The following is a 12285-nucleotide window of genomic DNA, read 5'->3' as shown; positions in this document are numbered from 1 at the left end:
GTATTAAAAGAGAATAAAATCATGGCATTTGCAGGTAAATGGTTGGGGTTGGAGAATATAATGCTAAATAAAGTGAGCCAATCCCCCCCCCAAAAAAAAAACCAAATGCGGGTTGTCTTCTTTTCTGGTGCTTTCTAAGAAGACACACAATGAGTTGGGGAGACTTGCATGTTGTCACCCCCTGGGATCCATCCTGACAGCTCTGCTCCCTGGCTGTTGAAGTGCTAATGAGAAACGCTAATTGGACTTGGCCAAGGGCTGGGCTGAGTCCCCTTCTTGGAGTGGAGAGGGCAGTGTTCCTCTGCAGTGGCGGCTCCCAGCCCCGCGTGGGCTTGAAGAAGAAAGGGGATAACTTGGGGAAGTGAGAGGCCTCCGGGGGCGACACTGGCCTCTGGGTGGGCAGGAGAGCACCTCTGACTCAGCCACCCCTGAGCACCATGGAAACAAAACCTTCTCTGTCATCACACATCATGAGAGGAGCACAACCCCCGGGGCCAGTCAGGCCTGCCGCAGATACTCAGTGAGCGAGCGGCCTGGGAGCCTGCGTAGGCCAGGTCCTTGAGCAACTCCATCAAAGGCTGGTATCCAGCAGGTTAAAGCCGGGCCACTTCTCATTCTGACCCCCATAGTACCAGGCACAGCAAAAAGGCCCATGTCCTCAAGGCTCAGGGAAAGGTGCACCCCTTTGGCCCCTCTGCATCAGAGGAAGGGGATGGGGGCTGAGCCCTGCCATGGCGACCGACGGAGGCCCCAGGAGCTTTCCTGCCTTCCTGAGTGTGACCTCTCCATCTTGCTCCCCCACAGGTGTCCTCTCCCTCCCCGCGTACTTCAGCCCCTACAATGGAGGGTCCCTGGGCCACGATGAGCGAGCCGATGCCTATGCTCAGCTGGAGCTCCGGACCCTGGAGCAGTCTCTCCTGGCCACCTGCGTGGGCAGCATCTCGGAGCTGAGTAAGTTGGCCTCGGCATCTGGCCGCACTGCAGAGCAGGGGTCTGAGGGGGGAGGCAAGGAAGGGTCTGCCATCTGGTTCTGGCCACCACCTCGAGACTACATATGCCCCCCTGAAAGCTAGATCCTTGTAGGCCTGAGGTGGCAGACTAGTGGCCCACGGACATGTAAGACTTGGTCAGCATGTGGACATAACCGCACATAAAATCTGGACTTCTGGTTTCTCTTGAAATCTCTGACGTCCTAGTAGCCTGCTGCCCAGCCCTGCCCGGAGCTAAGCTGCCGTTGGTTGGGTGGCCTGGAGTCTCCCCGCTTTGCTACAGAACTGGCCTTCTTTGTTCATGTCACCTGCCTGACCTAAAAGCCTCCGAATTTACAACCAGTACTGTTTCTGACGCTTCAGTATAGGAAACGGAAGGGGACAGTTGTGTCCCCCTGGCTGAGGGAGGGTGTGATCCATGGCTCCTGCCCCCAGTCTACCAGCTGCGGCATCTGCCAGGACCCCAGGGTTCTGTGGGACACAGTTGGGAATCCCAGGCTGTATCCTGCGCTCTCCCTCTCCTTACCCCACTTATTTAAGAAGTCAAACTGCATACTCTGCCTCCTTATTTCTCCCTTACCCTGTTGAGACCACCCAGTGGAGGATGGTGACACATCCCAAGGGTCACAGCGTGGGAAACAAAGCTTCATTCTGTCCAGCCTTCCCTGTTTGTGAGGGTTTGTTTTAATTTGTTTGTTTTTTTTTTGTGTGGTTTTTTTTTTGTTTGTTTGTTAATTTGTTTGTTTTCTGGCCTCTGAACAGTGAAGGACAAGTCTTTCTGTTCCTCCACAATACTGCTTCTTCTATTCTTGCCACATCCCAGGACAGGAAATGAAGGTTCAAGGTCACAGAGGACTTCCAGCTTCCTGACAGCTGACAGAGCTGGTGCTTGGTGGCCTGGGTCCCCTGCCCTAGAGGGACCCTAAAGGAAGTGGGCTCTGGGGTGAGGCTTGATCTCCACCCTGACGAATGTCTCCTGGTCGGTGAGCTGTCCTGGGCCACGCACAGTCTGTGTTCTGATGAGCTCTCTTGACGAGCACAGTGAGGTCTCTTAGACCTCCATGTGTGAGAGAGCAGCTTGGGTTCCTCTAGCCACTGAATATTAATCGAGGGTTTATCTGTGCAAGGCCCAGCCTCTGCCCCTGATCTCATTTACTCCTCAGAACAACTCAGCCAGGCTTGTCCTGATGGGAGAACTGAGGTCAGAGAAGAAAAGTGCTGTCCCCCCAGTCACAGGGACAGGGATCAGAGCTCGCCTCCCAAGGGGTCTGGCTTTCTGCGTGCTCAGCTGCTTAGGGCTGTAGGCTTCCCAGTTGTGGCCAACAGCCTACATCCAGCATCTGACAGCCAAGGCCAAGATCAGGCTCTGGCACCCATTACAGTGCAAGCCAGGCACATCAGAAGCCTCCCCAGGGGGGACTAAGCTCTGTTGACTGTACCTTCTAAAACTATCCTGAGTTCTAGTCTGCCCCTTTCACTACCTCTGCTGCTACCAACTCTGCCCAAGTTGAAGCCACTTAAAACATGCATTGGTCTCTGTCACTCATCTGTTCAATATCTCTCCTCTTCCCCATGACTTCTCAGCACACTCATTAAAGCCCCAAATCATCACCATAGCCCACGAGCTGATGTATGATCTGGCTTCTTCCCCTGCCACTCTTCTCTCACGACCACACTACAGCCAACCAGCCTGGGTCAAGTGCCCTCCTTGTCCCCAGCCAACTTTCCACTCTGCCTGCCACATTGTCACCCAAACACCAGGGTCCTTCACTTTTTCAAATGGCACCCAAATGGCACTGTATAGTTCAGCTCCCGCCCTCATCCCTCTGCTGCCCTCTGTGGCTTTGGGGTTATGCTGACCACCATTTGACCCACATATTTACTTGTAAATAGCCATTCATCTCTCCTCTCTGACTAGAGCGTCAGCTCCATGAGGACTTGTTCTCTTTGGTCCACTGCTTTGTCCCCAGTGCACAGAACAGTCCCTGGCACAGAGAACTGCCCCTGAGGATTTATGTGTGTACTGGTGAGCGTGCATTTGTGCACAGGTGTGCTCTAGAAGGAAAGAGTCCTATCCTACCCAATGTCCATCTCCTAAACCCTGGCCAGGCGGGGTGCCCATCCTGGCCCCGCCACGGCTCAGGTCACTGCAGAGCATCTCTTCAGGGACAGGCTATGTCCCACGCACCATGTTCCCTCTGTCCCTCCCTCTGAAACTGGAAGTTTTACTAACCTGCTGTGGAGGAGGGAGGAGACAGAGGTGGAGGCAGATATTGTAATTTTTCTCTCTGAGACTAAAGAACCTAATGAGGCTAGTGATACTTGGCAACAAGCACCTTGGACCTTCAAGTTTACCCTGGATTTTTACATGCGTTAACTCTCTACCCCCCGCCAAGACCAGCCTGCCAGGTAGGTTAAGAGGTTTCATTCTTGTATAAGGTCCAGCTACACCAAGAACTCAGGTCCTAATGTTTTTGCTCTGTCCCTCTGTACCCATGAAAATTTTAAAGGGAAGGAATAAGAAATAAACAAAACGAAGCACTTCTTTTTTAAAGGCAGCCAGATGTTAAAGGCCTTATTTTTGAAGACAGTGCTAAATTCCAGACTCTCTCGCCTGCTGTTTTTATTTGATGGCTCATAATGAGGGTTGGAAAGACCAGAGTGAAACCCATAGCACCTCTAATCAAGTCTTTCATGGTTAACAAGGGCTGAGGGCTTGTTTTTCCCTGCCTGGTGGGTGTTTCTGGGCTTCAGACCAAGGTTTCATTGAGCCTAGGATCAATGGATTCTCAAGTACAAGGAAGCAGCCACCTGTGTTCCAGAAGGAGCCCAGCCCGGCAGGACCAGGGCTTCACAAACTAGCCCTGGGGAAGGGCCAAGGATGACATCCCCTCCATTCCCTTACAGATTGAAACTTAGTAAAGTACCATAAAAATGAATGTCTAGAAAAATGAAATAAGATAGACAAAACTATGACTATGTGAAATGCAAGCCCAATTTTTTCAGATTATTATTAGACATAAAATTACTTTTGTCAAATTGCTTTGGGCTTTTTTTTTTTTTTAATTCACTGTCCACTTCTGAAGTTAACTGGTGGACCAATAACAGTCTGGGGACCTGTTCCAATTCACAGACCACTTTCAGTAACAGGGTACAGCCGTCTGGAGCACACGCATGGGAGGCTGATTCACATACTAGCTGTACAACCGGCACAGATCACCGACCCTCCGTGAGCCTGTTTCCTTCTCTGTGAAATGGAAATGCCTCTCTTCCAAGGTGGTTTTGAGATTAAATGAGAGTTTATCTGTCACACAGCCTAGAAAACAGAAGGTAGCCAAGGAGAAAAATCACCAAACCAAGCTTCTGTCTTTGGCCGTAAATGGCTACAGAACCGTGTAAGCTTTTAGTCTTAATGTTTGGCATCTAGTCTTTTTGGACTTGGAGAGAGAACCATTCATAGGAGGATTTGGATAGAAGAAGACGGGAACCTCCAGCTCCCGCCACCTTCACGGTCCTCCTAAAGCTTTGGGGAACCTCTCAGTTCCTGGCTTCCCTACTAGGAAATCTTTAGGGACAGCTTCCCTTTCTTTTCCTGCATTCTAGCTAGAAATGTGCTGCCAAAGGGTTCTCCACCAATAACAATAAAACAACAATAAAAATAATTAATGATAATGACTTCTAACTTGTTGAGCCTTTGGAATGATATTTCGACAGCATGTCTCTTTGATGGTATCACAGACTCTTTGATTTCTCCCTCTTGTGGTCCTGTGGTCCTGCCAAATGTTATGACATTTAGACCTGGAGAAACAGGAGCCAGGTTTCAGCTTAGCCGTGCAACTGGCTGTGGGAGGCCAGTGGCCTGCTGGTTGGGATGCCGGTTTCTGCCGCCCAGGAGCCTGAGGGCAGGGCTGGGATCTAGAAAGTCAGGGCTCAGGCTCCTCCCGTCCTGGGAAATGTGGGGCAGTGTTTGGCCACAGGCAGTGGTCCTGGAAGGAAGAGCTCCTCGGGAGGTAACTGTAGAAAGAGGAATAATAGCAATTAATAAATAATGAATAATATTAGTGTTATATTCAACCTCCCCAAGCACTTACTCTGTGCCAAATGCAATGTGAAGTGCTTGACATTTATTATTTCTTTGAATCCTAGAAATTGGCAGAGTAGGTACTGTCATTTCCATTTTACCGATGAGGAAGCTGAGGCTCTCACAATTACACTAGGGCACACAGCCTGGGAGGAGCAGAGCCCTGATTTGAAGCCACACCTATCTGACTCTGGAATCTAGGCTCTGATCAGTTTTCTGAGGACTTTCAAACCTGACTAGACATTAGAATCATCCAGAGACCTTTCACAAACTACAGATGCTAGAGTCCTGCCCCAGACCCATACACTCAGTCTCTGGACACAAGCTGGGTGTCAGCACCTCGCTGCCCCCAGCGGTCACAGTTTTGGGGTTTACCAGGAGCACCCCAGCAGCTAACTACAACTGCAGGATGAGCAGTGTGGGGAGAGTGGGGACCTGGAGGACTCTGGAGAGAGCTCTAATTCTAGGAGTGTCACTCATACCTGTTTGGAAGCCAGACACCGTCCCTGAGCTTGTCCTGGGAAAATTTGGCAGTAAATAAGCTTAAGTCCTGCCTTACCAGAGTTGTCTTTACAAATGAGATGCATGCACAAGGCTTTCTTTGTTCACTCTCCAAACTTTGCCGAGCACCTAGTGTGCAGGAGACCCTGTGCAGGGCTCCCGGGATACTACAAAGCAGCTCCAGACTCCTAGAGCTGCATAATGAAGATTAATTGGATAAATGAATGGATTGGCTCTGCTGTACATTTAAAGAAACTTCACTTGTCAAATTATAACCTGTTCATGTCTGCCGCCCTAGGGTAAGCCATGTCCCAGGGCTTCCTATAGAAGGGTCTGTGAGGACCCACCATGGGAGGCGGACATGATGACCCCTAAGGGAAGCCCCCAGAGTTCTCAGGCCTGAGGAGAATGCAGTGGCGCCACTTTTCCAGAACAGAGGTGCCTGCAGGTGTCTGGGGCTATTTCAGCCCATCCTTTCTCAGCATTGTGACCTCAAACAATGATGGGACATTTCCTGTCCAGGGCTGGTGGGATGTTGAAAAGATTCAACTTGGACAGAAGCAACACAGGATATGGGGGCCTGGGACCCCACAGACTCCAATAGGGCAGGTTTCAGTCCAGTTCACAGTGAAGTTCATGCACTTTGGAGTCAAACAGACCTGGATTCAAATATAGACTCTTCTGTTCATTAGCCACATGACCACAACTAGTTAAACCCCACCTATGCACCCCTCAGCTTCCCCGTGACCAGGAGAATGCATGGGGCCAGGGAATGTTTATTCATCAAATAAGCCTCAATTTCCTCATCTATAAAATGAGAATAAAACTTGACCCCTGAGCATCATAAGAATCAAATCATGTTTCTAGGGAACTGCACCCTTGGCACATAGTGGCACTTATTGGGTGATGGTGGCCATTGGCATTGAGTGATGGAGGTCAAAGTACCTCTCTGCTCTGAAGTCCTGGGACTTTGCACATGACAGCATAGGGGAGAATGTCAACAGAGCTTGTCACTGGCTGTTGGAGGCTGGGAGGAGAGACCCAGGGAAATTCCCTTGGTCAAACAGCTAGGTAAAGGCCCCTGGGATAGTGGAGAGAGTGGGGATGTTGAAAAAGAAACCACATTAGCATAAATTCTGGAGGAGACCAGCCCAGCCAAGTGTTTAACTAGCTGTTAAGGCAAGACTGGAAATGAAAGGGAAACTAAATTGCTATTGTGCATCTAGGTGACAGTTTCCACCTCTGCCTGTTGACTCTGGGGTAAATAGTAATTATGCAGGAAGGGAAAGGAGCTAGTTCTCTTAGCCACAAGCATCCCTGGGACATGTGGGCTGTGATCTCATTTTGTCTTGGGTTTCTCTCCCTCTCCCCCCCCCCCCAGGTGACCTGGTCTCTCGAGCCATGCACCACATGCAGGGGCGCCACCCCTTGTGTCCAGGCACCAGCCCCGCCCGCCAGGCCCGCCAGCCGCCGCAGCCTATCACCTGGTCCCCGGATGCCCTCCACACACTCTACTACTTCCTGCGGTGTCCACAGATGGAGTCCATGGAGAATCCCAACCTGGATCCCCCAAGAATGACCCTAAACAATGAACGGTAGGGATCATCCTTGGATGGAGCTCCTAGTAGGATGTGTTTACAAATGTGCATTGACCGACCGACTGACAGCTGACTGGCAAGGCGAGAAGGGCCCTGGAGCAGGCCACCTGACTGTGAGGAGGTGGCCTGGGAGTTTACAGGGGCTGCCTGGTGTGTAATGGGATTCTTTTTTTTTTTTTTTAACCCAAGGCAGTCACAGCATGGAGTCAATGAAGCTCAGACCATGGGCTTTAGCCTCAGGGTTATATGTGCAAGCTCTAGTACCCACTAGCTGGGCTCTCTGAAACTCAGTTGCCCCTTTAAGAACAAAATATTCTGCCTGGCTTGGTGGCACATGCTTGTAATCTCAGTTAATTGGGAGGCTGAGGCAGGAGGATCACAAGTACAAGTTTGGGCAACTTACTAAGACTCTGTTTCAAAATAAATTTTAAAACAGGGTGATGATGCAGCTCAGAGGCATCTGAGGTACTGGGTTCAATCCCCATTGCCATGAATGAATGAATGAATGAATGAAAGAAAGAAAGAAAGAGATAGATAGATAGATAGAATGAGATCCTTTTCTCTACTTGAGGATTGGATGAGCTGATGGTTTAAGAAAAATCACCCAGGACAGTGGCTCATTGGTAACTGGCTCTGACATTGGTACCGTCACCTCTTTTGAAGCTGGTCATCATTTTTCTTAGGGATCTTGGGCACATTTTGCTTCATGTGCTCATTTTACAGATGAGAATTTCTTTGATCTCCATCAGATTTGTGCCTAAATAGACCCAGCATCCAAGTCTGCTGTCTCCCTGCCAGTGCCGTCTCCACAAGGCCCCGGCCCTTTCCCAGCTGAGGACAGGACCACTAAGAACAAACAGGTCGTGTATTGTACCAGGGTGACCCAGGAGGGCCATGTCGGCCTGAGGACAGGACGCCTTTTCTAATTGTTCCACTTAGATGGCTACCTGTTTTAAAATCCTTTCCCTAGAGGATATGCTTTTTGATAATTGCCCTGAGTCCTATATGTGCTGGCGTGAGTCTCATCTGGAAGCCACTACGTGGCCATTCAAGGCAGGATACAGCCAGGGGCTCAAAGGTTGTGTGCTTGATGGTCCAGGTAGCAGGGATGATAGCACTCGGCTTAGGAAGTCCCGTCTGCATCCATTTCACCACACAGTAGGGCCCAGGCGAGGCCATGTGGAGGAAGGTGGCCTGAGACCTTGCCCCAGCTGCCTGTGGTCTTGATGCGTGGCATCATCTGCTCCATAGCCAGGCACCTCTCCAATGAACAGAGAATATACAGGGGCCAAGGTCAGTTCCTGCTTCGCGGTTCATCGACAAAAGCCACTGGAAAAGTGGTGGCCAGCCTGTGGACAGACAGCAACACCAGAAGCCGGGAGTGCAGTGGCCCTGGAGTCAGGTGGCCTGGCCACCAACAACAGCTTTGGCATTCAGGGACCCTGGGGGCTTTAGGCCAGGTTCCAAGCTTCCCCTGTGGTAAGGGAGGCAGGTGGAGGGTTACCCAGAGATGGCAGCATTGATGGAGATTTACCAGGTGCTAGCACTGTGTGGGGCACTTTACAGGTATGTACACTACCAGGAAAGTGGTGCTCTTCATAGCCCCATTTTACAGATGAGTAAATGGAGGCATGGAGAGACTCAGTAACTGACCAAGGCCACACAGGCCTTGCTCCTCATACCTCCACCTAACCATCTGTCACTGGGAGACCACAAAGAACTGTGGCCTGGTAAGTGATGTGTGCATGGTATATATTCCCAGTAAATGCTGCCGCACTATTATTACCAGTGTCGTCATGATGCCGTTATCACTGTGTTTCTCTGGAAGTTGGAAGGTAAATGCAAGGTCGCAGAGGACACTCGGGGCCTGACATAGGATGAGAGGCTTCAGAAAGATCCAGGCATTCTGAAAGGAGCATCCAGTGGGAGGGGGAGCCAGAGCCCTCTGTGCTCCAGCTGTTTCTGCTTTGAGGCGACAGCCTTGTGGTCAGAGGAGTTGGCTGGGAAGGAGAAGGGGCAAGGCAGACATCTGGGGAGCAGCAGAGGGGACTTGCTTGCTGTTTGGTAGGGTTCCCAAGGGTGCTAGGCCCAGATCCGGGCACCCACCCAAGCAAAGGTGGCTGGGAGAAGAGGACAAGAGCTCCTCCAGGCCTGCTGCCCGGGGCTGGGCCTCTTGGCCCTGAGGCCGTGACGTGGCTCTGTCTCTGTGTAGAAGCAGCTTCTGGCTTTCCCCCAGGAGTTCCCAGCCCCCGGGGTTTTAAAACACAGCATCCAGTTTCTCTGCGGCTTATCTGCATGTGGTGTCACAGCTGAGCTCTGGTGGTAACACACACATGTGTGTTTAGATGCCAAATTATCTAAAGCCACAGTCTGTGGCACAAATCAACTGCTTGCAAAGGTATTTTTCCATGAATCATTTCAGTTGAGTGTTAGACTCAAGAGAAAATTGGAACCACCATTAGGGACAAAAATTCTAATTTTTAAAATTTCAATACTAAAACCCTAAAAATACCTGGGTAATAGCGTCATCAAGCAGCAAGAAAGGAGAGAGACACATGGCTAGAGGTTCAGGAATGAGGGGAGCTGAACCAGTCCTCTGTTTCAAGGGGCGCTGGAGGAGTGACAGCCAAGAAGAGTGGCCATGGTGGTGGGTCACCATCTGACCTGTCCTGCTTAAGCCCCAGCCTGTCCTAGTCCTGCTGGACAGGCTGGGAGAGCCCAGGCTGGGATGGAGCCTAGCGTCATGACTAGCTGGTGTCATGACTCCAGCTGAAGTAGGCCTGAGGAGGGAACTGCTGTCCCAAGGCCAGCCTTCAAACTGTACCCGACTGCTCCATAGAACCTCCAGCCAGTCAGTAAAATTGTCAAGGCCCAGGTTCTATGGATAGTTATCAGGAGTTCTCACTGTCACCCATGAGGTGAGGGGAGATGAGTGAGCACACTTTCAGAACTGTCCTGGGACACAAAGCGTGCTAAGTATTCACTCCTAGGATTTTTAGCTGATTTATGTTAGACAGAGGGAGCCACATAGGCAGTGACCATGTGGCAAGAAGAAACAGGTACCCAGGAGAGGTAAGGGGCAGTGTGGCAGAGAATGAAGCTCCAGAGAGCCAGGGCTTTGAGGACCAAAGTGAGGGGAGTTCTGAGCTTACGGCCAAGAAGGTCCCCACTCCCACAGTCCAGCTATTTCTGATGGGTAGGTTTTATTCCTCGCTCTTCCCTCTTCCCAGGGTGTGAGTCTCCCTGGGAAGGAGGCAGTAGAGGGTCCAGAAGCTCCTTGTCACTGTGTGCCTTGTGCTTGAGGGAGAGCCCCACCAAGACCCACCCAGACACGCAGCCCATCGCAGTGTGATGTGGCCCTGCACCACCAGGCAGCTTCAGGAGGGACATGAAGCTGCTGTGATACTAATCTTAGTCCCCATTTCCCACAGAGTTCTTTTGCTGGGGCTCTTGGGGCACGCTCAGAAGTTGAGGTTGTGGTCCAGGTGAGATCCTGGGGGAAGATAAATGTATGTCTGGTCCACCTCTCAGCTGCCTTGATCCCTGTCATGCTAGCCAAGAAGTTTCCAGCAAGTATGTGAACAGAGTTTGGAAGCCTTGGAGGCAGTGTAGGTTTCACCCACTCTACCTGAAGCCCCTACCCGTGGCTTCCGAGGCCGCCCAGTGATGGAAGCTGCCACAAGGCCCTTGGGTCCTTGTAGGTGTGCCGTCTCCTAGCAGCATGACACTTCAGCTTGTCTTCCTGGGCCTCCATTTCCTCATCAGCAAAATAATGGCTACAGCAGGGTGGCTACTCTGGTTAAATGAGGCAGTACAGCGCCTGACACTTTAGAAAGTGCCGATTAAATGGTGGCTGCCATCTTCCTCCTGTTATTATAATGATCATAAATAAATTTAGATGACCCATTTGGCATTCAGAATAGCCTCTCTCTGCATTTATTTTCAAACTTTTTATTATGGAAAATTTCAAACATACACTGAGAAAGTAGTTATAATAGACACCTGTGTGTCTACTATCACTCACTTTCAACAGTTTTCAACTCACAGATAATCATCTCATTCAGCCATTTCCCAAACCTCAGAATTCATTATTCTGCAATGAATGCTAACATCATATTTAGTTTATAAATATTTTAGTTTGTATTTTTAAAAGATAAAGGTTAAAAATGTAACCATTGTCACACCAGCACAAAATGAACACTAATTGCTTAATATTATCAACTCTCCAGACAGTGGTATCTATGTATGATAGCATATATCCAGAAAGCAAGCACCAGAAATCATGTCCTTTGTAAATAAATATTTCAATATGTTTCACTAAAAGGTCAGAACAATTATCAGACCTCAAATAGAGAATAATTCTTATGAACATCAAATATCCATTCAATGCCCAAATTTCTCTGTATACCTCACTTTAAAATGTGGGTTTTGTTCAAATCAGAACTCTTGTTGGAAAGTTCATCTTTTTTCCACAGATTTGCATTGTCCAATCTGACTAATATCAAGCATCCAGAGATATGTAGCTTTAGTGTGGCAGTTCTTAAAATGTGGTTCTCAGGTGACATCTGGGTCAGTGAGACTACTACTTCCATTCTTCATACCACTACCAATAGTACTGCTGATATGACCACTACCATTAATAATAATGATTAATGATACAACTAGGAATAGCGTTACCACTATTATAAACACCATGACAACAGCGAGTCACAGCCACCATTAGAGAGCACACATTAAGGACAGACACACTGGAAGCACTTTACTTATTAACTCATATTTCTCCCTGTACTTCTGTTGATCAGTGGAGAAGGGATAAACGAGAATTTTAAAGACTGGCTTCAGTGTCTGAGTCTGTAGCCTCATGAGGGCAAGAAAAACAAGAGAGAAATAAGAAGTGAGCAAAAGCCACAGCCCATGTAAAGAGGAAGCTCAGCGGCAGGACAGAGCATTAGTAGGTCAGCCCTCGGTCTGCTGGATCCAAATCCCAGCTCAGCGGCTTGTGAACTATCCAGCCTCCTGCATGTCATTTAGGTCCCAAGCCCCCGGTTGTGCCAGCTTCCTCAGGGTGGGGTAGTGTTCATTATTAATGTACGTGAAACACTTAGAACAGTATCGG

At 49.6% G+C, this 12285-nt stretch overlaps 1 protein-coding gene across 1 annotated transcript in view; it reads left to right on the top strand.

Moving 5' to 3' along the window:
• ABTB2 (ankyrin repeat and BTB domain containing 2) overlaps positions 1-12285 on the top strand; it is a 164975-nt gene that overhangs the window by 119839 nt on the left and 32851 nt on the right. Inside the window, exons 2-3 of the mRNA XM_081278550.1 lie at positions 805-951; positions 6953-7166. Coding sequence (XP_081134676.1) covers positions 805-951; positions 6953-7166 — 361 coding nt within the window. The remainder of the gene's footprint in view (positions 1-804; positions 952-6952; positions 7167-12285) is intronic.

Source organism: Spermophilus citellus (genome assembly GCF_964194105.1).
Source record: "Spermophilus citellus genome assembly, chromosome: 2".
Lineage (NCBI taxonomy): Eukaryota > Metazoa > Chordata > Mammalia > Rodentia > Sciuridae > Spermophilus > Spermophilus citellus.
The sequence above is the reverse complement of the archived record's forward strand: the minus strand, read 5'-3'. Positions and strand labels throughout refer to the sequence as shown.